The sequence below is a fragment of the Adiantum capillus-veneris genome, chromosome 20 (assembly GCF_014529385.1).
Source record: "Adiantum capillus-veneris isolate H3 chromosome 20, ASM1452938v2, whole genome shotgun sequence".
Taxonomy (NCBI): domain Eukaryota; kingdom Viridiplantae; phylum Streptophyta; class Polypodiopsida; order Polypodiales; family Pteridaceae; genus Adiantum; species Adiantum capillus-veneris.
The window spans coordinates 144,762,979-144,789,960 of NC_140950.1; the positions used below are offsets into that span (position 1 = coordinate 144,762,979).

General features: G+C 45.7%; 1 protein-coding gene across 3 annotated transcripts in view; it reads left to right on the forward strand.

Annotated features, from left to right (window-relative positions):
- Positions 1-649: 649 nt before the first annotated feature.
- LOC147433358 (nuclear transport factor 2-like) overlaps positions 650-26,982 on the forward strand; it is a 104,468-nt gene continuing 78,135 nt past the window's right edge. The window contains exons 1-2 of one of the 3 annotated variants that reach the window (XM_086492948.1): positions 650-853; positions 1,005-1,122. In XM_086492948.1, coding sequence (XP_086349074.1) covers positions 1,101-1,122 — 22 coding nt within the window. In that variant the 5' untranslated portion in view covers positions 650-853; positions 1,005-1,100. The remainder of the gene's footprint in view (positions 854-1,004; positions 1,123-26,982) is intronic. The other 2 variants (XM_086492946.1, XM_086492949.1) reach the window with 2 other exon arrangements.

Consider the following 26,982-nt stretch of genomic DNA (forward strand, 5'->3'; position numbering starts at 1 on the left):
ATTTCTCCCAGTAGGAGAGCTTCTCGGACAAACTCCCTCCAAGCATAATTTGCTCCTTCGGTCACCGAATGACACACCGTAACACACGGCTTGAAGCCCATCCTTTCGGCTACATCTAAAATTCTTAAACCTCAGCATTTCTAATTCAAATTATCAAGTTGGTCTAGTTGCCTTTGTAGCATGCACCTGCAATCACCTTTTAAGTTGAGACCGCTCACTTTGGATGCTCATAACTAATGATGTACAAGTCCGATTCACGAGTTATAAAGCATGACTAAAAATATTTATTAAAAACCATGTTTTGAGGATTCGAACAACCCAAAACTTCAACACCCAATCTTGGTAAAATCACACCATTGTACATGAATTTTTACAGAATCACTTCCAAAACTTGCAGGACTATGTACACATATATACATGAGACTAATGGGCAAGCTTTTTGGCACTACTTGGTGACTTTATGTTCATCCAAAAAATGCCTCACAATGTGTTGGTAGCTCCTTGTTTCGGTGCTTATAGATAGTGTCTGTGAGCGGAACAATGTGCTTGAGAGAGAGAGAGAGAGAGAGAGGCGATGCCCCTGGAGGCGACGCCTCAAGACTAGCGGTTTATAATTTTTGAAAGGAAGGTGTGTGTGCGTGTGTGTGTGTCGTGGCTCTCACAAAAAAAAAAAACATTCACACTGCTACACGACCTGGGTTCCCGAGCTTAGATTAACACGCTCGATCGCAAATACTTCTCTCGCTGTCTCTCTCCCGACGCGCACACAGCACACTCACATACGTGCATACACTCACAAGCTCGAGACTACTTGGGATTTTACCTCAGCGATCTTCGGCTTGGATCTCACCTGGTGAGCGTTTTTTTTTCTGCTTTTCGATCAAAGTAGAGGTTTCCGAACGCTGGTCGTACTGATGGTTTTCTGAACAAGCCTTATGTAAAGTCATCCAGAGCCCTCTTATAGAAACGCACCAATTGTGTTTCTGCTTCTGATGTTTTTGTAGAAAAGTGAGCGCCGATTTGTTTGGCCTGTTTTTGTCCTTTTGGGTTGTGCCATTCGCTGCAGCAAGCCCAGCCAAGTGCTAGTAGATTGCAGCCACATGCCATTGACGTTTTTATCAGGTCTGGTTATGTACAGCTTTCTTCACCCCTATGTGAGTTGTGGATTTACCCCGTGCTTGGAATAAGTGGCTACTGATCAAGACCATCGTTTTTCAGCAAGTCAATGCTCGTGAAGCATTGTCTGCATCATGTTTATTCACTATTTCCGATGTCATGCCTTTTATCATGTTAATTTGGATATCGTGCTGATGAGTGGGACCTGTCCTGTTGAAGCATGAACAAAACGGAGTTGGAAGGAATATTAAGATTGAGATATTTTTTACTTCAAATAATTGCTAGATTTGTACTTTTTTTTGTTTTCTTGTTTGTCTGTTTTTTTTTTTTTTTTGAAGCTAGTGAAAATTTGGAGGTAGATCTACTGTGCACTTGCGTACAGCCTGTGTTTTGTGCCGTCCTGGGCTGTTTTGTACCTTTGCAAATGACCTCTTTTGTTTTAGCGCTTATTCCTTGTATGCTTAGTGGTCACTTTGACATGCTGCTTTGCGTGATACTCCTCCAGAGATTTTGTACTGTACAGATAAATCCTATCTTTTACATACACCTTAGTATGGTAGTGCATATCAAATGTGATGCCTTTCGTGGTGGGCATGATTTGTGTACAACCTTGGTGTCCACAACTTGTGATCCTTACCAACACTTAGTTGCTAGCTTACGCGCTGACTTGAATCAATTTTTTGAGTGTTGTTTAAAATCGAGGAATTTGAAAGGAAGGCTACGTCGTGCCCCTTTTTCTGCACTTGTTTCTAGTGAGGCAATCATGTGTGTATACAGATTTGTACAGAGTGTATGGGATGTGTGTATGTGTGCGCTTAGATTGTTGAAGAATGGCCCTTGTTTTTGAATGCTGCATTCAGTGGGTTTGTTGATCATAGCTATTCAGTGATTTTGGCATTACACGTGTGCAAAAATTTATCATAGGTTTAATAGTTACAAGTGATATTGACCCCATCTTGATCATTGCTTGAAAGTTTATTAAAGATTCCAAGTATTCAGTTTTACCTCCTTGTTTCTTTGGTTTTTTTCTCCTCAATTATGTGTTGTGCCTTGTATGTTTTAGGGTTCTCTACAAAGTGAGTTCGGTCTCTCTTTTCCTATTTTTTTACACTTTGCTAATGTATCTCCTTTGTTGAGGTTTAGATAGACTTGATACTTTATTTGTAAACCTTGATTTGTAGATGAAATGCATTATATGCCACCTTGTGGTGGTTTTTGGGAGCTACCTTGGGTATTCAATTCTTTATTTGAATGTGGTTATTGAGAGGAAGACAGAAAGATTATTCTTGTGTTTGTTGAACGCTAAATTGTGTGGCAAGATTACATCTCTTGGGAGTATGTGATTGCATAGGAGAATGCGGTTGCACTAAATATCAGATTCGTCTGTCGTGGCTAAACCAGCTACCAAGTGTTGGATGCTATTGTGTATCCCCCCCCCCCCCCCCCCCCCCCCCCCCGGGCTCCTTCCGGCTTTCAGACCCACAAAATGATCTCCAAGTTTTCTCCATGCAGCTGCCCTTCATTGCCCTAGCAGTTATGCCAGTGGTGCATTTCTCGCATTGGTTAAAATCCTGTCTCATCATTGGTGAGCATGTTTAACGATTGATCTCCTTTTTGATCTCCCTTAGAGAAATTTTAAAGTGGATAGCTTGGGGTGTGACCCGCGACAGATTGTGCGCGGTCACCCACAATGCCACTTGTTTCCAAATTTTTGCTTCATCCAGAGCACATGGATTGTAGAAAAGCTTTTTGAGGCTTTTGTTGGGTTTCGTGCAAGAAATCAGAGAGTAGATGGGTGCTGTGTGATGTCAGATGGTAGAGAGAAAGAGAGAAAAACAACTTGAGAGCTGCTTGAAATTGAGAGAGAGAGAGAGAGAGAGAGAGAGAGAGAGAGAGAGAGAGAGAGAGAGAGAGAGAGAGAGAGAGAGAGAGAGAGAGAGAGAGCGCTTTTTAACGTCCATGTGAGGCCGAAGTCGGCCTATGAGGCAAATCAAGTATACATGTGGGATGTCCTCCGCCTATCAGAAAAGACAAAATAGTTCAAACTGGTACATAATAAAAGGAAAAGGACTTCTGGTGGGTGATGAGAGATGAGATCTATGGGGATGGGTGGAGCTCTAGTACTAGGGATATGTGCATGTCTATATGCTCAGGGTAGTACAACCATGCAAATGCATCAATCTAGCTAGCTCCATCCTGTGCTAATGGGGATGTAAAATGTGGTACATGGGAGGGTCGGGAGCAAGAGCTGCCCTAATGAACGCCGTTGGGTGAGTTATCATCTGGGCTCGTCTCTCCTCAGCAGCTTGATGTGCTCAGGTCCGGATCTCCTTGATTTGTCTGCACTGGAGTCGTGAGGCTGGGCCTTTGGTGGCACGTGGGCGCCGTTTGGCCTGGCTTGCCTCAGCCCGTTGAAGGGTCACTCCCCTCCGTGGGTATGGGAGTGGGAGGGGTGTAGCTCTTGGAAAGAAGTTTGTAAGCTGTGACTGTATATCCCCCCCCCCCTTCCCCAAAACCTGGGTCTCTGTAGGTGGCTGCAAAAGCGTGTCCCTGTAGGAGACCTGAAATTGACCATTCCTTGTGTCTATGGTCTGTGTGAAGACACTCTAAGCCGACCAATCGCTACTCATGAGCTGTGTGGCATGTAGGTGTCCATATAGCGTGGTCGCTGTATGAACCCGTCCTCTAGTATGATTAGAAAATGATCTATGTAGTGTGACATCTTCCGTTGGAGGGGAGATGTGATTCAAGTTTGTCTGATATAGAGCTGCTAGAGATCCTGTCGCTGCTAGATATCCTGTCGGATCATTATGTTTCTCTCACTACGTGAGAGATGAAGTTGAGGGGAGTCGGGGTCGTGTTGGAAAGGTGGCAGACTCTCAAGGTCAAGGCCATGTGCTCCGAACCACACTCTAATCTGTGTATCATGCTCTATTGCGCACCCAGAATCTGATATCTTTATAGCTGACTCAAATGCTCGCCGTGTGATTCTGTTGGTCGGGAGTGCTCTCTCGCTCTCTGAATAAAGCATACCCTCTGGAAGAATGTCTCCACTACCATGGGAGGGGTGGCAAGCTTTGCCCCGATGATGTCCTTTGGGCCTTTGGCACTGTGTGCTTGCCTCGAGATAGTCGAGAAGTCATATAGATCTGTGGTCTCTCAAGCCGTGCCCACTGGCTATTTGTCAATCTGGGTGTCCACACTGTTGCTGCATACATCGGGGCTGGAGTGACTAATGTGTCGAATAGCCACCCTTTCGTGTGGGGCTCCTGAAAGTGTGCCTGATGGCATCTCAGCTTTGGCATGGTCAGTGATGCATAACCTCGGGTGAGTCTGTCAGTGGTGGCGTGTGCCATGGAGAAGGGTCCCTGTATGCTGGTGAATGTGACCCCTAGGTAGATGTGAGAGGTGACCACCTCTATTGGTCCTGCTGCTGTAAATGTGGGCTGTGGCTGCTCGTCGGACTGATCTAGAGTGGTGGAAGATTATGACCTTGGTTTTCCGAAGGTTCACTGTGAGTCCCCTGTCTGTACAAAACTCATCCAAGGTTCTCAGATGGCTCTATGGGCCCTCTGGTGAGTCCCAATCAGTACAATGCCATCAATCAACATATAGCATAATGTGGATTGGAGTACTTGCTAGGTCGGCTCCTGCACCTCCCGCTCGTAGGATGTAGTCGGAGATCTCGTCGATGTAGAGTGTGAAGAGGGTCGGGGAGAGGGGCATCCTTGCTTAACACCAATGGTGCTAGCAATAGACTGTGACGTACCACCTAGGTATCGTACTCTCTCAATCACTCTATCATAGAGAGCATAGATGGCCCATATCATCTCTGAAGGTATCCCCAAACTCTGCAGTGGTCGAAACTTGAAAGAGCCTCTCCTGTGGGATGGTGTCAAACGCTTTGCGGAAATCCACAAAGCAGTAGTAAAGCCTCTTCTTCCGCACCTTTGCCCCATCAATGAGGCAGCGCATAACGAATATGTGGTCGATGGTGGAGAAAGTGTCACAAACTGCTGACGTGTCAAGCCATTGAAGAACGGAGCCAACCTGCAGATCCCGGCCGAGAAGCTTAAACCCTAGAAGCGACAGAAGCAGTTTCATCAACTTGCAAAGTTTGGCGGAGTGGCCTATTTTTAAAGAAGAGTTCCCACCGACCTATGGGGCCCAAGGTGTCAAAGTCGACGATGCGGAAGTGTAGAGACCAAGGGGAGTGAGCACGAGAGAGAGCGACGATGCGGAAGCGTAGAGACCAAGGGGAGTGAGCACGAGAGAGAGAGAGAGAGAGAGAGAGAGAGAGAGAGAGAGAGAGAGAGAGAGAGAGAGTTCTGAACCAATCAACCTTGGCAATGAATAACTCAATGTGTATACAATGGAGACAAGGGGTTGCTTATATAGCAATCCTAGTAAATTGCCCTACTCAAGACTTTGACAAATAAGTAAAATAAATACCTAAAAGCCAAACTAAATAATGGGATCACATTGGGCATTTAACTTGAGATGTTGAAACTTTAACACCCTCTCTGCAGTTCATAGTGGACATCAATAGTGAGACCAAGTCGAAGAAGAAGCTACCATGGACACCCCAGTAGTGGCCACCAATTGGATACACCTCGGTGTTGCTCTCCTCAACTTTGTACCTGGAAGTAATGCCATCTTGAGCATCGGTTGCCTTTGTAGAAACTTTGAACTGTAGACCATACTACGTCCAATAATCCCCATTCGTGAACTATGAACACATCACGTCCAAAATATAAAACTCCAAGATAATTGTTAGGTGCAGCGGAATGAATGTTTGCGCTTTGCTCAAGATGAGTGCTCCGAACTATGCTCAAGGTTCCTTTTGTTCTTATGGAAGGTAGAGCCTTCCGTTCTTAATGAGAGAATGTTATGATCACAAACAAAGTGAATGGACACTGTGCGTGCAAGTGTATGAGACTGAGAGATAGAGAGAGAAGAGAGATACGACACCAGAGACGTCGTAAAACCTTCCTCCGAAGGCCCCACTCTCGTGTCTACTTATTGATTGCACAAAGTGGTACAATGACGATGCAATGGACTGATGCAACCTGGGACGACGACGACTTTAGGGCTGAAATCTGCGGTCTTCTATCTGCTGAATTGGGGCTGTTTTGGGGGGCTGAAAAACGCAGGTTTGGCTGTGTTTTTGCGGGCTGAAAATGGGGTTCTTCTGCAATGTTTGGGGGCTGAATCTGCTGTTGTCTTCAAGGCTGAAAACGCTGCTGCAAATTCTCCGTCGAAGGCTGAAAATGAAAACGCTGGCAGATTGGGGAATCGTTAGCAAAACGCTAGGCAATTTGGTACTCTGCAAAAATGCTAATGCTGATGTCTGATCTGGGTAGCGCTAGCAAAATGCTAGGGATCTGGGAAGCTGGCTATGATGCAAAGCTGAAAAACGCCAGGGCTCTAGGACTGCTGATGAAGACCAAAAACGCTAGGTACTTGTGGGTGCTGAGGTTCTTGATGGTTCCTGCTGAGAAGGTGCCTGTTGAGCGGGGAGCTCCTGCTGCCTCTTCTGCCAGGAAGTGCTAACTTGGGTTTGCTTACATATTTTCTTAGCAAAATTGCCCTACCTACTTTTGTTGGAAAGTCACTTAAAAATAATAAGTGAAAAATGTCAAAAATAGGGAAAATAGGCTAAATGCACTGGAAAAATCCCCTAACTGATTCTAATGGGAATACTGATGATCATGCCGAGTGCAACCAGAGGATATGCATCTACACTAAGTGACTTGGCATGCACGGTCTACGAATAGACTCACAAAAGTGCCCGATCACTTCTAATCTAGACCGACTGAACTGACGGGAACCTTGCTATGGTGTAGCTTGTCCACGGACACATAGGGTTGGATGTGTCACGTGACATCCCCTCCTTTTCAAAGTGAGGTACTGGTACCGAACTGTATGGCGTTGAGGGAGATCGCCAATAGCATCCGGAATCCTGGAAGGGACTCTTCGCCGGCCCACTCTGATGTGTGGGTCGTGCGGTACTTGAACTTCATAAAGGTCTGCAACGCTTGCTTCTTTGGGCCGCGCCGAAAGCGACACAAAGTCTTCTGTGGCTTCTTGGATGCTTCAACTTCGTCTAGAGTCATGCTTCCTTCTTCTTCAAGAATCTCCATGGCTGAAAATTCCTGAAACCATTTCGAACACAAAACCATGAACATACCTATTCCATGTAAAGTGAGTGGAAAAAATCTTGTCTTCGCTAAAGACTATGTATGCAATGGAGATGAACATAGAGACGGAGTGACAAACCGTTCATCAAACACATGCAAACAATTATATCGAATCTTTTCTGTTTGATCGAAATCAATCAATTGTGGCAAATCACAATGGAAATGCCCATGCTTGGTGCTCATACTTTCATGTGCTCTTTCTACAAACGTGTCATGCCAAGGAAGAGACATGGAATGTGACTTCCTTACATACACACTTTTCAGATTTTCAGGAAAAATCCACATACATTCGTGCTCATCCATGAGAGAAACGTGCTCAACATACAATATCTCATGCCTAATAAAAGGGATCACATAAAGATGCCGATTAAAATACAGGAAACGATCACAAATGAAACACTCGAACAATGCGTGCGTATCAATCATGCGAACACATAATACTTCCTGTAAGGGTTCTTTGGACCTAGGCTCGAGAGCCAAGATCGATTCTTCGTGACTGATCGAATCTGCAACGCGGTTAGCTTCGCTAGAAAAAGCATCAACTACACATCATCCTTCTTGTGAACAATCACATTTTCTTCATGCAATTCATCATGCTTGTGAGAAATCACATCTTGATCATGCAAATCATCATGCTTGTCTTTATCATCCAAATCATCATGCTTATCATTGTTAATCAAATCATCATGCTTTTCACAATCATGCAAATCCTGTGTGTCATGCTTTGGAGAAGAAGAGACTGAGAGAGTCTCCTTCTCATGAATCCTTTCAATCTTGTCCTGCATATTAGCAATGAGAGATGGAGAATGAACAATGTCCTCTCCATGAATGACAATGGGAGAATCACTTTTGGGCCAGTTTTGGCATGTAAAGTGAGAGTGTTAGCCTCAAAATCAATGAGAGCGTCGAGTTCACGTAACAATTTAATGTCCAAAATCATTTCACATCCTGAGAGAGGAGAAACAACAAATCTTCTAGCGAAGGCCGCTTGTTGAATTGCAAACAACACATCAAGGCACTCCTCCGTGATGAGAGCGTCCATACCGGGAAGAAAGCCAGAGACCTCCATAGGAGATCTCAGACTAACTTCGAGGCGGGCTCTCTCAACAAGAGAGAGACTGATCACATCATGCATACTACCTGGGTCAAACAATATGACAAAACGTTGCCCCGACGTACGACCATAACATTTAATGAGAGAATCATCAATGGGAGGGTCATGAGAAACTTGGGGCACACTCGTGTTATTATTAATTGCATTGACAGAGGAAGTGGGTTCTATGGATTCTTTAAATTCATTCGACTCAAGCTTAGGACATGCTCTTTTTATGTGACCCTTAATGTGACAATGAAAACAACGACCTTCCTTAGAATAAGTGCTTTGCTCTTCTGAACGTGATGTATCCTCCTACAATTCCTTGTGCTACCTTTTCATCTAGAGTAAGCTTAGTTTTAGCAATTGTGTTAGCCTTACCCTTAGATTCATTGGAAGAATTCTTTTCTGAAAGACTGTTGGAAGATTGGTTAGAAGAGTTACCATTCTTACCATTCTTACCGTTCTTACTGTTCTGAGGGTTCTGAGAAGTCTGCGAGGTACTTGTGGAAGTCTTGTTCTCCTTAGGCTTTCCCTTGTTGTGCTTCATCTCCTGTGCGAGAGCAATGGCTACCTCCTTGTTGAGATCGATTGGATCGAGCACCTCGACATCGTACTTGATATACTCGTCCAATCCAAAGAGAAAAGCCTCTTTGCGCTCATCATCCGATTTTCGTAATTAAGTGCCTAGCTGCAAAACATGATTAGAAAAAGACATAACCGGCATACCATTTTGCTTGAGAGCGCGCCAATCGTCCTTCAATCGTGCGAGGTACTGAGGTGGCATAAACCGCGCCTTGAGCTCGTCTTGGAAATCAACCCAATTGAAAGAAAGGGGCGTGAATTCGTCGGCTTCCTCTAGGTGCGCGGCTAGCTGTGCCTCTTGCCATGTGTGGTACCAATTTATGGCATCACCGGCAAGATACATAGCTGTCGTCAAAACTTTGCTATTTCCTGTCTTCTTAGTTGTCACAAAATAAGCATTAAATTGATGCAACCAAGAAGGAATAACCGTAGCATCCATCTTACCGTCATACTTATTGAAAGTTAACTTCTCTGTGATTGGATGGTTGGAATCCGCATCGTGGCTTGCGCCACTTGAGGAACTCCTGCGATCCTTGGGTGGTTCGGACTTAGAGGCTAGCACTTGTCGAAACAATTCTTGAGTGCGTAGCTCTCTTTGAGCTTCACGCTCGGCCGCACTTTCTGCTTTTCGTTCATTTCTTTCATCGCGCTCGCGTTCAAAAGCAAGGCGATTGGTTTCTTGTTGTACCAACGCAACTCGATTCGCTTCTTGTTGTTGTAGTGCATTTCTTTCATTTCGTTCTTGTTGTGTCAGCATCATGTCTATCATTGACTTGACCATCATCTCCATAGGAGTTAGTATAACTCGTGGCGTAGATGGCGAAGGGGGAGGGTCGAAAAAATCTCCTGGTGGGGAAAAATCTTCTCCACCTCTCTCATGCTCATCACTTGCATGCGAAGTATCCATCCCGCTTCGGGTGACGACCATGCACTATGATCTTTGGTTCTTAAGTCCACGAGGAACTTGGGTTCTTGAGGGTCTTGGGTTTCTTTCGATTGCAAATCGCGTTTGAGAAGGATCTCCTCTTCACCCGAGTTCTACTCTTTTCCGTGGGCGCACCCCTTGGCGGCCTTGCGCTCACACCAAGGTTGTTTTTTTCCACCTCACGTCGATTGGCCGGCCGCTAAGTGCACGGTCCGCTCTCAATGAGTGAAAAGAGACACAAGGGGAGGTTGGACAAGCCCTTCTTTCTTGGGATTCCTGTCACTCTTCAAAAAACACGATTAGGAGTCGACATGCCCAAGCGAACTTGGGTTCGTGCGACCACAACAAGCAAAAAAAATTCTTGTGATTCTTGTGGTTCTTCCTTGAGTGATACAGAACACTGCCAAAGCTCTGATACCAATGTTAGGTGCAGTGGAATGAATGTTTGCGCTTTGCTCAAGATGAGTGCTTCGAACTGTGTTCAAGGTTCCTTTTGTTCTTATGGAAGGTAGAGCCTTCTGTTCTTAATGAGAGAATGTTATGATCACAAACAAAGTGAATGGACACTGTGCGTGCAAGTGTATGAGACTAAGAGATAGAGAGAGAAGAGAGATACGATACCAGAGACGTAAAACCCTCCTCCGAAGGCCCCACTCTCGTTGGCAAGAGTGGTCTACTTATTGATTGCACAAAGTGGTACAATGACGATGCAATGGACTGATGTAACCTGGGACTATGTTGGTGACGATGACGGGGATGACGACGACGACTTTAGGGCTGAAATCTGCGGTCTTCTATTTGCTGAAAATCTGCTGAATTGGGGCTGTTTTGGGGGGCTGACAAACCTGCGTTTTTGCGGGCTGAAAATGGGGTTCTTCTGCAATGTTTGGGGGCTGAATCTGCTGTTGTCTTCAAGGCTGAAAACGCTGCTGCAAATTCTCCGTCGAAGGCTGAAAATGAAAACGCTGGCAGATTGGGGAATCGTTAGCAAAAACGCTAGGCAATCTGGTACTCTGCAAAAACACTAATGCTGATGTCTGATCTGGGTAGCGCTAGCAAAACGCTAGGGATCTGGGAAGCTGGCGATGATGCAAAATTGAAAAACGCCAGGGCTCTAGGACTGCTGATGAAGACCAAAAACGCTAGGTACTTGTGGGTGCTGAAGGTTCTTGATGGTTCCTGCTGAGAAGGTGCTTGTTGACCGGGGAGCTCTTGCTGCCTCTTCTGCCAGAAAGTGCTAACTTGGGTTTGCTTATATATTTTCTTAGCAAAATTGCCCTACCTACTTTTGTTGGAAAGTCACTTAAAAATAATAAGCGAAAAATGTCAAAAATAGGGAAAATAGGCTAAATGCACTGGAAAAATCCCCTACCTGATTCTAATGGATTCTGATGGGAATACTGATGATCATGCTGTGTGCAACCAGAGGATATGCATCTACACTAAGTGACTGGGCATGCATGGTCTACGAATAGACTCACAAAAGTGCCAAATCACTTCTAATCTAGACTGACTGAACTGACGGGAACCCTGCTATGGTGTAGCTTGTCCACGGACACATAGGGTTGGATGTGTCACGTGACAATAATGAACTGTTTGAACACATCCTGTCCATGATCTGACCAACAGCAATGGATTGGTGCACTCATCCATAGTGTTTTAGACGTTTGATTGGTTCCTTGCCAGATGCATGTGCATTGAACTCCGACCTATGGGTCCAAACACCAATAACTTGAACTCCAACACAAGGGTCCAAATTAATTATAGGGAGTAGTCATTGCCCCTCTCTGCCACTCACAAGCCTCTCTCTGGCTGAAGCTAGTGGTGACACCTGTCATTTGATTAGAAATTTGACGTCAAGGCCACTGTGGCCACCGCCACGAGTGCCATGTCGATCTCCTCTGTCAAATCTTTATTACCGTGATCTCTGTCCAACTTGCCTTTGTCGTTGTCTTTCTGTGAGTTCTTGCTTTTGCCTTTGGTTTCAAACTCTCAAGCCAAACAAAGTGTCGAGTCACATTCATGACAACTGTGATCGTACCTCGTGGGTACCAAGGCAGCTAACTGAGTACTGGTACTACCATGCTTGTCCAACTAACCTTTGCCGCTGTCCTCTAGCGGACTCCTCCATTTGCTTTTGACTTCACAAACTCGAGCCAAACAATTTTTCGAGTTCCTTGAGAACTCTGCTGGTGCATAGGCGGCTAAATGGATGGTTGACGATCCGTTATTTATAGCTTTTGGTTGGTTTTGGTCGATGTCGTCGGGGGTGCTCGAGCAAGGGGGTGCCATGTTGAAGTTGCAAAACCTGGTAATCTTGTACCTTCTCGCACTGCAATAGGCCACAAAAATCCTAAGCTGTCCCTCTCTTAATTTGCTCACCTTTTCGTCTCCCAAGCCGCTTTGCATTCCAAGCCGGTTGACACGTTAGCAATTCCCAAGCTGCAAGATCTCCAAGTCTTCACAAAAATGCTCCAATGGCGCAATCCCCAAGGCCGTCCAAGACTAGGCTGCAAAACTCCCTCTCTGCTGCCCAAGACTATCCACCAACTCAAGTTTTCCCTGCTCCTTAAGGCTTTGCTCTCAAGGCGCAAAATCTCCAACTCTAACACCTTCTCTTAATTTGCTCGCTCAAGCCACATGACTTCTCCCTCTTTGAGAGCTGCCCTCCACTGATTATAGCCCTTAGCGTTTCAAAACACTGGGCTCTACTCCATAGTTACATGGGACGGCAAGTCGGGGTCGGGAACGGGGATGGGGATCGGACGACAAAAGTCAGGAAACGGGGACGGGGTCGGAGCGGGAAAAAAAAGGAGTTTTTTTGGCATTTTTTGACCTACACACATGCCACACACATAGAGCATCACCTTTGACCACAAATTTACACTAAATAGACCAAAGAACACGAGTCATATAGACGCAAATGTTCTAATAAAACATCGAGAAATGAGGACCCAAAGCGTGGCTTTTATAGCCATTGGGGTGCTTCAAAGTTCAAACATATGGTTGTTGGAGAGGAACTAGTCTCTAGAAACGATCAATTTTCCAAATTTTAACAAAAGTTGACTATCGTCCCCTGCCGCCCCCTGCCGTTCCCTTGCAAGCTGATGAAACTGCTTTTGTTTGCTCAAGGTGCATGGCTGTCGTCGCACAAGGGAGACACTATCCAAAGACACAGTGTTTCAGCACGCTGCACTTAGTGGGGGTTGTCCCGTCGCTCCAAAAGCCTCACACTGCGTGCGTTCTAAAATGCAAGGGGAGGGGCCCTGTGTACTGTTGATAGCAAGCTGCAGCGTCTTAAAACGCAGAGACAAACTGTTGCCCTCGCCTGTTGCCAAGGCGCTACCAACACAGCGTTTTGAAACGCTCGTAGGCAGAATAGGGAGGGGATTCGATGCCACTACACAGCAGCGTTTCAAAACGTTGGGACCAAAGGAGGAGATTTTTACCGGCGACGAGGTTCTCCAACATGCTTAGAACCGCTCCTCCACCATGGGCTTCGAGCGACATGGAGCTCCACCAAGGTTCTGTGATACCATGTCAAAGTCGACGATGTGGAAGCGTAGAGACCAAGGGGATTTGATTTGGTATTAACGTCCGCGGGGGGCCAGAAATGACCCATGGGACCTCAAAGTGATACATAGTCTCCCCTCATGGGGGTGTATGGTGTGGTGTGTGTTATTCTCTTTTTGTGTTCCTATGAGTGTCTTTTGATGCTCAAGTATGCGGGTGAGGTATGTTCCGAGAGCTGTAGGGGAGGGGGCTGTCTTGGATAATAGGTCCGCAAAGGTAGAACAACCGCTTAGAAGTGGTTGAAAATTAGCCCGGATGTGAGCGTATTCTTGGCATTCCAATGTCACATGTGCTTCATCTTCGGGAGCTTGCATTGTACATGATGTGCATATCCGTTTAGAAGCATCAATTTTCAGCCAGCCCTCTGTTTCTATTTTGAGCACATGTGACCTTGTGCGCATCAAAGAGATGGCTCTTCGTGCCATGTGGGGCATGGGTGTTCGTATGTGGGCTTGGGCTTCCATTGGGTTTGTGCTATAGCCTTCCCAATACTTTGTGTTGACATGCTTGCAATAGTATTCAAATTTCGAGCGGTGTTGCGTTGTCTTCCACTTGGTGTGGAGGCTATTTAGTAATGCAATGTCAAAATTCAGCATGTGTTCTCCCTCCTTGCCCTCCTCAATAAGCATGTCCACATATGCCTCTACATTCCATTTATCGAACCATTTCTTAATGTCCTGTATGAGGCTCGATGACAGAAATTTGCTTTTTTTTTGTCTTTTGTGGAGCACGAGAGAGAGAGAGAACTGTCGAGAGTCTCTCCTGAACCAATCAAGCTTGGCAATGAATAACTGAATGTGTATACAATGGAGGCAAGGGGTTGCTTATATAACAATCCTAGTAAATTGCCCTACCCAAGACTTTGATAAATAAGTAAAATAAATACCTAAACGCCAAACTAAATAATGGGATCACATTGGGCAGTTCTCTTGAGATGCCAAAACTTTAACACAAGGGAACTAAAGCCCTTAAAATAAAACGGGACCACACACACATACACTCAATCTCTTGCGAAAAAGGTGATGATGTGGCGATTGTACGAACGCCCCTGATTTACGTTGATGACGTGGCAGGCCGTATGGTTCAATTGCGCTGGCAGGTGCTGACGTGGCAGTTTACGGAATTCCTTGTTTGCGTTGGCAGCTTTTGGGGAAGATGTATTTGGACTAGACGCTTTTGAGTTTGAAGCTTTTTATGTAACTGCTTTTTATAGGCCAAGGGTCTTTAAATATGTGCCATGGGCTCAGTCTCTCGTACGCTCCCGCGTGGAGGTGCAGAGTCTGGAGTACCGGCGTTGTACCGAGTTCAAGCAATATGAAGAAATACTGAAAGGGATGCCAAGCTTTGGGGCCAGTGCTCTCTTGGGGTGGAACTCCGCCACTCCCGTTTCGTGTGTCGTGCATCTCTTTCAGTTCAGTTGTTATTGATAATTGAAGTGCTAAAAGTTTGTTCAGTCTGTTCATTTCCGTTGGCACATGGTGCGTGTCTCGTGTCAATGGTATTAGAGCTTCAAGCGTGTGCTTTTCTGAAAGCATACCCGTCCTACCAAAGAGCAGACAGAGTAAGAATCTTCGTACTGGGAATTTTATTAAAGAACTTGCGTGTCCCGACTTGGGACTTATTAGCCACTCTCACCCTTACTTCATAGCGCATCGACCGCGCTTCCGTATTCATCGCTCTGTCTTCTAGGGCATAAGCCATAAATATCACTTGCAAGAGAAGGATCAAAGATTTTTCAAGCCACTTTTTTTCTCAAAGGCAGTGCCATGCAATGTCGGATGTCTATAGCTACCAAGCTGCACACTCCAAGGACTTGGCAGGCTTTCAAGAAATTTTTACCCGAAGCTACATGCCTTCAGACATCTTCTTTCGGACTGCAACTTCTAGCAGAGTGGGGTATCTTGAAAGGCTTGCCACAAAAACCTAGCAGATTAAAACTTGAAATTTCTCGACATCTCTCACCAAGTGTCTCTTCTCGAGCTGATAACCTTGGAGGTGTAGTGTGATTGCTATGTCTTGGGACTACCATCACCACCACAGAACACTGTTTGTCGATGCTTGTTTCAATTCAAGAGCGTATGAATCATGCTGCGATCGGCTACAACCTTATGGAAGTAATCCAACCCTAATCTTGGTGCAGGTTTCAAGATGGAAAGCCAGTCGTCTTTTCGAGCTCGACTGATGTTGAGATTGCTTTTTAAGTTTGAGTTCTATGTGAGAACTTGTTTGGAGTTTGTTTGAAATGGATGGTATCTGTTTTGATCGTGGCTTTGTGCCAATTTAAATTGTTTGACTCTCGTTTTAATGATTGGTGATTTACTCCCGAGTGGAGTAGTGAGAAATGATGTTTGAGAATGCTTGCACATACTCATGGCCTGGACCCTTTTGAATGTTTGAAAAATGTTGTTTTTACTCATGGCCCGGACCCTTGTGGTTATTTATGGAGGGAGTATTAAGAAGTTTGAGCAGTGGTTACTCTCAACACCTCCAAACATCGCAGGCTGTGGTTTGGTTGTAAAAGGCCTCTATATCTCCCGGCCCGGACCTTTTTAGGAGGAGTGATGAGGGAGTCGTCGAATAGCTCATGGCCTGGGCCTGGATGGTTATTTGCGAGGGGAGTGTTCTATGTCTTGTAACATGCATATGTGAGCATTTGTGTTGCATTGTGATGTGTCAACAATTGAATATTCCTTATTGGAAGACATTTTTTTGGGAAGCCAACGACCTAGGATATCAAGAGTTTCAATCTGGAATGAGACTCCTTATTTGATGAGATTTTTTTGGGAAGCCAACGACCCAGGATATCAAGAGTTCCAATCTGGAATGAGACTCCTTATTGAATGAGATTTTTCTGGAAAGCCAACAACCAGGATATCAAGAGTTCCAATCTGGAATGAGACTTATTATTGGATGAGATTTTTCTGGGAAGCCAACGACCCAGGATATCAAGAGTTCCAATCTGGAATGAGAAAATTGATTGTCCCTTGGATTGTCCCTCGAAATGACCCTCGGAAATTTTTGAGCTAACTTGAGTTGTTTTGCAGATATGCTGTAATCGCGGATGACTACTTTCTTTCAAGAAGGGGAGATGTCACAAACTGCTGACGTGTCAAGCCATTGAAGAACGGAGCCAACGTGTAGATCCTGGCCGAGAAGCCTAAACCCTAGAAGGAGCAGAAGAAGTTTCACCAACTTGCAAAGTTTTGCGGAGTGGCCTATTTTTAAAGAAGAGTTCCCACCAACTTATGGGACCCCATCCGATGGGGCCCAAGGGACTTGAAGCCCTTAAATAAAACGGGACCATACACACACTCAATCTCTTGCAAAAAAGGTGATGATGTGGCAATTGTACGGACTCCTGTGATTACGCTGATGATGTGGCAAGCTGTATGGTTCAATTGCGCTGGCAAGTCTGACGTGGCAGTTGTAAGGAATTCCTTGTTTGCATTGGTAGCTTTTGGGGAAGATGTTTTTGGAACAAATGCTTTGAGTTTGAAGCTTTTCATGTAACTGCTTTTCATAGGCCAAGGGCCTTTAAATATGTGCCATGGGCTCGGTCTTTGGCACGCTCCTGCGTGGAGGTGCAGAGTCTGGAGTAGCAGCGTTGTACGGAGTTCAAGCAATATACAAAAATATTGAAAGGGGCGCCAAGCCTTGGGGCCAGTGCTCTCTTAGAGTGGAATTCCGCCACTCCCCGTCTCATGCGTCGTGCATCTCTTTTATTTCAGTTGTTATTGAAGTGCTAAAAGTTCTATTCAATCTGTTGTTTTCCATTGGCACGTGGTGCCTGTCGTGTGACAGAAAGTCCGCGTGATACCTGCCTGGCCAAGAGCTCGTTGGCCCTCAGCCTCCCCGTATCAACTAAGCTTAGCCTTAGGAACCGTCCCATATAGTTTGGCCATTTTATGGCTGAAAGGACGAGAGTAATGCTGTGTGCTAGTCTCCACTCAACCATGCTATCTTATAGCCTCCCCCTAGCATAAACACTGTCCGGCTGTGCCGTTGGCCTTGCCCGTAGGACCCATGTCCTTACATTACCCTCCCCTTGGAGAATCGTTTTCGCGTTCTCGAAAACGAACGTAGGAAAATGTTTCTTAAGTGCGGAGACATTCTCTCATGTAGAACCTTCTTCAGGTCTATCTAGCCATTTTATCAACACTTGTTGTCTGACATGATGTTTGGTGCAAAGCTCATGGGAATCCAAAATCTTTTCGGGTTCATGAGAGATGCTTGGCGGTTCCATAAGGTCAACTAACACACCTGTGTCAATGACATTATCATTTTGTCCTATCTGTTTTCGTAAACGGTTAACATGAAAAACAAGATGAACTCGTGAGTGCTCGAGAAGAGCTAACTTATAGGCCACTTGACCTATACGTTTGAGAATGGTAAACGATCCACAATAGCCCGGTGAAAGTTTAGCAACTTTCTCCGTCTTCAGACTTTCTGAATGCTCTGGAACCTTGAGGAAAACCTTGTTTCCTTCTTCGAAAGTAGCAATACGATGACATTTATCTGCGCACTTCTTATATTGATCTTGAGCTTGCTTAACATTCTGTCGAGCAACTTGAAGCATATCAAAATGGTCTTGGAGTAAATCCTTCGCTTGTTGTATCTTCTCCTTAGCCAACCCCACCGTAAGGGGTGATCTAGGTTAAAAACCATATAAAAGCATAAATGGACTAAACCCTGTAGTCACATGCTTTGAACTATTATAAGTAAATTCCAATATATGCAAGTAGCCTTCCTTATTGGTTTGCTTCTTGCTAACGTACGCTCGTAGCATATCCTCTAGCACTTGATCAACTCTTTCGGTTTGACCATCTGTTTTTGGATGATCAGCCGTACTAAGATTAAGTGTAGTTTCCATTTTTTGAAACAAAGCTCTCCAGAAGTGATTATCGAACTTTCGATCTTTGTCACTAATGATACTAGCTGGAAGATCGTAGAGTCTATATATATATGGTCTACAAATACCCGTGCTAATTCCGGTGTCTTAACCGTAGTCTTAGTGGGAATGAATCGACCCATTTTTGTCAAACGGTCTACAATTACCCATCTGGCATCATGGCCACGATTTGTAGTAGGTAGTCCTACTACAAAATCCATAGAGATACTCTCCCACTTACCTTGTGGAATCGCTAAAGGACGTAAAAGGCCACCTACCTTAAGGCGCTCTGCCTTATTAACTTGACACTGTTGGCAGTTTAGTATGTACTCTTGAACATCCTGATGTAAGCCTGGCCAATAAAATTGCCGTCGAACTAAGGCATACGTCTTACGAATACCTGGATGACTAGCACTTAACACTTGGACTATCGTGACACTCAAATAATATTTGGCGCCTAGTGTCCGAGTCCTTTGACACACGTACTCTACCTTTGTGGAGTAAGTAGGCATCATCAATGGAAAAATTCTTCCATCGCTTAAGCTCTTCCTGAGTAGGGGTTGAGCTCTGTGTGTTGGAATTTGTATCTGCGCGTGCAGAAACATGTTGATCTGGCTGTGCAGAGACATGTGAGTGTGAGGGATCCCTTCTTAAAACTGCACTCCACACTTTAGCATATGATTGATCTTGTGCACACTTGCCACGTAATGACTCCAAAAATTCACTCTTTATTTCCGTGAAAACAAGTGACTTAATCTGAGGCATCCGGCTTAGTGCATCCGCTACCATTATATAGCCCCTTGCGATATCGTAGCTTACAATCATAATCTTGAAGGATCTCTTCTCATCTAGCTTTACGACCCTTCAAGTCCGTTTGAGTAGTAAACCATTTTATACTCTCATGGTCAAAAACTTGAGAATACATCACTATACTCTTTGAGTAAGTGAGTCAGCTTTTGCCGTGGAGAAAGTAAACTAGAGTTATGTTGGGATGTTTGTGTTACAACAGCTGCACGTTGCTCAATAGAATTAAAATTGAGAGCACTTTGCTCTTTAGAATTGTTAACACTTTGCTTATCATTAAAATTTATTGCACTTTGCATACCATAACTAGAATTCACAGCACTTTGCTCTTGAGAATTCACAAGACTTGGAGACAAGCAGTAACACAAAAAGACTTCATCTATTAAATCTGCTTTCTGTAAAATAGAAAGCTCGGTTATACATATAAGAGGTGCAGATGGTATATTTTCTCACCAAGCAAAAGCACATGTTTACCATTGGCCATAAGGGATAAGGAGTTGTGTTCATAACTAGTGTGCAATGTGTTTCCTAAACCATGCACCCACTCCCGTCCTAAAACTACATCAACACGGTCCATGTTCATAACTTGAAAGTCAAGGGTCATCGTATGATCTTGAATAATAAGCTCAACCCCTTGAACTACCGTGTCCAATACTTCTGTCATTTCCAGATATCTGTTCTATCACATACCTGTGGGAGCAGGGAGTTTGTGTAAGCTTCAATTTCTTGACTAGCTTATAGTTCAGGAAGTTATGAGTTGCATGCAGCACCATCATCCACTAAAATACGAACACGTTGTTCGATAATAGTGTCATGCATGCGAATCAACTCATGGGGGCCAAGGGTGGGCTGCCACATTGAAGCAGGCGCACAACACTTATGCTTTTCTTCCATAAGAAGAACCTCTACAACACAATATTCAGGAGATGAATCTAATGTGAGATGTTGCACCGTGTGCATGGCCTTTTCTTTGCTTTGCAAAAGAGAACAATCCTTCTTGTTATGTTGGTCCGAAAGACATCTGAAACACAAATTGTGTTTTTTTTGCACGCTCGAAATTAGCAATGCTAAGAGACCCACGTGGAGTATCTCGTGATTGCTTAGGCTTCTTAGCCTCTTGTGGACGTGGAGAGATAGATTCTCTTATTCCTCTTGGAACGTGTGGGAGATCTATCTCGCCATTGGCTCTTAGCCACATTGCTCTTAGCAAAAGTATGCATGATGGAGCTGATGGTTATATTGTCTTATGGGTGACTACCATGGGTCTATACCTTGCACTTTCCTTCAAGGGTGAATCTGGGCTTATCCTGGATTCATCTAGGTACATTGCTCTTAGCAAAAGTATTCTTAGAGTAGGGAACATTTCCCTTTCTCTCTTGGTCATCATCATATCTTTGGGCATGACCAATGGCTTCTTCCAAAGTTTTTGGATGTTGGGTCTACATGAAGATGATAGTCTTTGTCAAGACTCCTATTAAAACCCCGTATCTTTTGGAATTCATCTAGACCTTCCAGTTTTAATATGATTTCCCGATACTTGGAAAGGTATTGACCTCAATGTTTGGAAAATCCACAAATGATCGGTATTTTCTGAAAATCCAAAAAGTCGTCTTGAAAGATGTCTTGTAGACATCTCCAGGAGCAATACGGGTCTGATGATAATCACTCTTCATATCAATTCGGCAAGTAGAATTCTGAAGTCTGTCGAGTATATCATCGATCCTCGTAATGTGGAAATCTGTTCTGGTTCATTGTTTCTTTATCTTGGCCTCGGCTAACTCTGTAAGGTGGCCGGTTCGGTGGTGTACTACCACGAATCAATCATGTGATCTTCACGACGTAAAGGAGGTAACTCGCTTTGTACGCCTTCAGAGAATCAGTCAGCCTCTATTTCAGAAAATCTTGTCGTTTGTGTTCTAGGTCAAACATATTGGACCTTCAATCATCATTCAGTTCTCTCAAGAAATTTTTTTTTTTCGAGTAAAGAAACTGAATCTCATCAAGTATACAATCACTTTGTCTTTCATTTGTCAAAGTCGCTTTCTTAGCCGATAGTCAACCACAACGTTGTTCTTGTGGTACCAAGGGATTCCTCGGAGGACATCACACCCTTCGCAAGGCATGATATAACAGTCCTCGTGCCGTAACACCCCTGACACTGCAAACGAAGTTTGCCAATGATCGGTGTAATGGCAACATCCCGTCCAAGTGTCGGTAGAATTGCCTCCGCGTGTGGCCTCAGCCTGTCGGGCGTTGGCCTTGGCTCCTTTATCAAAGAAAATGAGGGCTTATCGATCTTTTACTTTGCCCCAAGTGTGGCAAAGTTTTGTACTTTCGTTCATCTGACTCGGGTCGGGCCCCAATGCAATGTGGTACCAATTTTGCTTTCATCTTTCCTTTTCTTCCACACTTGGCTGTTGCTCTGTAACTCTCAAGTTTATCTTCTGGTGGTCCTTTGGTTCATCGTCGTTTCAAGAGTTCTTGTCTATCTTGTTCAGCGAGTACAGTTTCTGCTTTCTTTGCACTCATTTGTCCTTTCGGCTTTCCTCCTTACGTGAGAGGAGAAGTAATGGCCACTTGCCATTTCGAGTAAATCGTATCAATTGGGTAATTCTTCAGGTGTTTCGCCAATCTCGGATCCCTGGAGTACTTAATCAATTTGTTCAGACATATGCCAATCTGTAGTTGACGTTTGTACTCCGTTCTGGCAAACTTGTCCGTCGAAAAAAACTTTCCCAAATCTTCATTCTTTTCTTCAGTTCCTGCGTCGAATTTTCAACTTTTCTTTGGCTTCCCACTGAGAGGTGTCATCTCTGTCAGATTCGTCACGAGAACCCATGTGTAATCTGGGCTTCTTTATGGCCTTATTCCCTGTAAGACAGAGCGATGAAGATGGGAGCGCGCTCGATGCGCGACGTATGAAGGGTGGGAGCGACTAATGAGTCGGGGGTTAAGGTTCGAAGATTCTTTCACAAAAACTGTGTCGCTGCAAAAAGGAGCGGATCCTCCGTAGAAGAAGAATTTTTCTCTGCTCTGATACCACTGTAACCGGCTTGGACACTCCAAGCGAAAAATCAATAGCAACACACGAACAGAAACTTCATAATCACTGAACTTTAATGGAGAGAGAGAGAGAGAGAGAGAGAGAGAGAGAGAGAGAGAGAGAGACGGCCCGATGGAGTTCCGTGCGCAGAGGTATTGGCCTCAAAGACTGGCGCCCCTTTCGGTATCTCTTTTTATATTAAATCTTTGAGCAAAGTACAACTGCCCGTGGGTGTACTCTCTCAGACTCTACGTCCAGATCCTCTGCAGAGTGAGCCCCTAGGGTCACTTATAAAGATTACAAAGGATGCTAAAAGCATAGTTACCCGGAACGGGAATGGCGACGGGTTCCCCCGTGGAACGGGGGAACGGGAGGGGTCCTGAACGGTAACGGTGCGGAACGAGAGGCATAAAAAACACCCAAATAATGCAATTTTTAGCTTTGTGTGATTGAAAACAAGTAGTATTAGAGTCCTTGACTCCTTTGACTCTAATACTTACAAAAACCTTGATTTGAAGACCATTCAACATTACTATGGCAAACGTGGCATGACGTGTGCCGTGTAGGCTTGAGAGCTTGAGAGGGAGAGAGGGAGAGGGAGAGAGAGACAAAGGGAGAGCTCGAGAGAGATAGGGAGAGAGCTTGTATGTAGACTTGAGAGCTTGAAAGAGGCTAGTGCTTGAGAGTCGAGACTCGAGAGGATAGAGCTTGAGGCTTGGCCCTTGAAAGCTTGAGCCTTGTGTGCATTGTGAAGGCAAGGGGTGGGGGGAGGCCATTCTGAAACGTTCCTTGGCTTGACTGGATCTCAGAACGTTGTTTCGGCGTTCCCCCTCCCTAAATGGGCGTTCCTCAGTAACTATGGCTAAAAGCAGAGCCCCAAAAGCTTTCCAAAATCAAAAGCAACTTGTTCTAAAAAAGCTGCTAGTGCAATTTACGGATTTCCGTACAGTTTTGCCACGTCAGCATGTCAGCGCAAAAAGCGGAATTTTGTACTGTTGCCACGTCATCCTGTCAACGCGAAAAGCGGGCGTATGTCCAATGCCATGTCAACAGTCTGTACGTGTTGCCATGTCAGCGCAAAAAAGAGGAATTCCGTATTGTTGCCACGTCAGCCTGCCAACGCAAAAAGCGGGCGCCTGTAAAGTGCCACTGCAGCAGTCCGTACGTGTTGCCACGTCAGCAGTCCGCGCGAATCACGGGCTTCGTACAGGCCAGTTAGCATGTGTGTGAGTGTCCGAGCACTGCCACGTTATCAGTTTGTGACACCCACACACACACCCGAGAAGAAGAGAGTTTTAACGTTGTAGGAAACTATCCGAAGAGACCTTAAAGATCTATCCGACGAGGGGAGCTGAACTCAAGACCCGTTATTCAAGAGGGAAATGGCATAACCAATCTACCCCACTTGGGTGATAGAAAGGTTATATCATTTTCCTCTTTTTATTAGCACGCGCACACACACACACACACACCCACACACCCACCCGAGAGAGAGAGAGAGAGAGAGAGAGAGAGAGAGAGAGAGAGAGAGAGAGAGAGAGAGAGAGAGAGAGAGAGAGAGAGAGAGAGGGGATGAAATATTATACTAAACGTCTTCATAAGGCCAAAATGACACCATTGAGACCAAACTGCTACAATTTTGATGAATCTGATGCAATGTCAGGGTAAAAAATAAAAAGAAATGAGGTAAAATAAAGATTAAATGGCTACTGTCATGAATCTAAGTAGCTAAGAGCTGTGTAGCACTATAAAGTGCGCGACGGTGAAACAATCAATAGTGAGAGAGAGAGAGAGAGAGAGAGAGAGAGAGAGAGAGAGAGAGAGAGAGAGAGAGAGAACCCTGCCCCTGCTGCGCGAACCCTAACTGCGCGATTCTGCCTGCTGCCTGCGCGCGAACTTCAATGTGGCTGCGCGCGAATTTGCTGCTTGCGCGTGGCGACCCTGCTGCCTATGCAAAGCCGTTGCCGCCAGCCCAAAACCCTAACTGCGCGCCCGAAACCCTAACTGTGCGAAACCCTAACTGCCCGAAACCCTAATTGTGCGAAACCCTAATTGTGGGCTACGCGCATTTGTCTACTGCTTGCGAGAGAGAGAGTCCAAGCTTCACTTTGGGTCCTGCTTTTATCATTTGCCAGTCTCGCCCATTCTTCATGGCGGCTTTGCCGGTCTCGAGTGCTCCTCATGGCGCTCCATCACCACTTGCCTGTTGCGTGGATTGCACTGGCGACCTATTGACACGCATTGACTCCAAAGTACACCACTTGGCTCAGCATGCCTTAGTTGGTCGGATGATTGGACAGTCTCCACCCCGATCTTCTATCCGTGATTGGTGTCAGACTGCATTGGGCACTACTCAGGGACGGATCTCGGAGCTTACACTCCTTGGCAGAGGCATATTCATGGTACGTCTTTCAGATCCTGCCACCGCCTCAGCTCTCCTGGCTCGCTCTCCGATACTCTCTGATCGCAGGATGATATACTTGACGAGGTGGTATCCTGAGTTTTCCGCTGAGGAGTTTGACAGTCGACACCTTATTCCCAGATTCCCTCTGACGCTCTCCTTTCCGGATATGCCTCTCCATTTTATCGATGAACATCTCCTCCAGATGATTGCTGCTCATTTTGGCACGGTAGTTCCAAGATCCTGCATCTTCTCATCTGGCCCACCTCGCATCCAGGTCTTGGTGTTTGGGGATACTTCATTACCAGATAGAGTTATTGTGGCTGTGCGCGATCGAGACTACTCTCTCCGTATGGTAGTCACTGGCCGCCCAGGACAGTGCTTACGCTGGCACGAGATGGGGCACTTGGCGCGAGATTGCCCCACCCTGCCACGACATCGGCGGCAACAACAGCCGGCCCGCGGCAGTCATGCTCAGCCACGCGGTCAACGTCAACAGCTGGTTCCTCCTTCTTTCCCATCTACTACTCAAGCACCTCAACAGCCTACAGGCGCTCCTCGAGCTCCTGTCCTCCATGTTCCTCCCTCCGCTTCAGCTCCCATTGAGGTAGCATGGCAGACAGTGGGCCGTAATCATTCCTTCCGTCCTCGTCAGCAACCAACAACGCAACCAGCTCCCAGTGTTACCTCTCCTGCTCCCTCTCAAGTTTCCACCACCCCCTTAACCCCCTGCATCTCCTCGCCATTCTTCTTCTTCGCGACAGGATCACTTGCCTCTGCTACCAGCTCCTCCTTCACCTGCAGTTCCCCCGCCCGCTCCTTCCCCTCTTCCCGAGGTCCTTGTTCCCATGCAGATGGATCATTCACCGCTACTACCTCTCCCTTCTCCTCCTCCTCCTCTCGCCCTTACTCTCCCCCCTCCGCCTTCTGGTCCTCCCCCTCCCTCAGCAGCTCATACCTACCTCTCACGCAGTTTTCTCAGCTCTTGTCCTCTTTCCGGGGGCACTCATCGGGCTGAGATGTGCGGTGACTCAGAAGGGCCATTGCGGGTGCAGCTCTATCTTATGCATCACAAGACAGGTTGTGTTCCCTCTTTAATAGGCAGTCGCTCTTAGCCTACCCATTCCTTTTTCCTTCCATTCCACACTGCTCAGGAATGGACCAAGGATTAGGTTCTACATTTTGTGCACGCACAGACTATGGCTCAGCTTCATTTATGGTTGTCTACTTCCGCTCCTGATGTTTTGTCTCCTCACTACCCTTCATGTATTGGTGCTATGGAGTGGAGTGATGTTTATGCTTGCTATTCATTGCCTATGGTCATTCATGTATCCTCAGATGTGGTGCTTCCTATGTCTATGCACATTTGGGGTGTCAAAGCTGCATCATCGGTAATGCAATGTAAACAAGCTGAGGTACGCAGTTGGTGCAATGAGACACCATATCTTAGAGAGGGCTTGCGGGTAGCTTTCCTACCGCCTGAAGCTCACCCCTTGGATGGCCCAGCTGCCTCCAAGAAGATGCGCAGTTAGTCAGATGCTATTCAAACTCTTTCATGTAGTCTATGGATTTACATGTAGTTTCTTGGAATGCTAATGGTTTATAGACTTCTCGGGTAAAAGGTTCCCGTAAGCTTTTACTTCGCAGAGATTTACACACTCATGTAGTGGGCACTGTGGATATATTGCTTGTACAGGAGCATAAGATTGCCACTCCCTTTGGCAATCTCATGCCCTCGGGCGCCCGCACTTTTTGGGAGCCTGCTCTGGGCCTTCATGGACAGAGTTGCGGTGTATGCATCTCAGTGGGACCACGTTACTTGGCCTGAGTTCAGTAGCATGGCACCCTTGTCGCTGGCAGAGCAGTTTATGTTTCTATTCGGATTCGGGAATCTATCATTGGTTTTATGTCAGTCTATGCACCCACTACTCCTCGGGAGAGGGCTACATTTTGGTCCTCTTTGGCTGCTGTTCTACCTGCTGTAGACTCTTGGGTTGTTGGAGGTGACTTCAACAACGTTGAGAGCGACTCTGATTGGCGAGCCATCACACCTCCGGTTCTATCATCCATCTCTCCCGATGAGCAGCCAGCTTGGGATCGATTTCTTCTAGCTATTCAAGGTGTTGACGCCTGGCACTTACCCGCTTTTGGTCATCACCCTGCTACACTTCATTACTCTTGGGGGTTTCAGAGACAGCAGGGGAGATTATTAGAGCGACTTGATCGTTTTTACATTGGCCCTTGGGCAGCAGCTCTAGGCGGATTCACTACTATATGGAGAGGGACCAGCCTCTCAGATCATTTACCCATCTCATTGTTTATCTCCTACACTAGATCCTCTGCACAGAGACGAG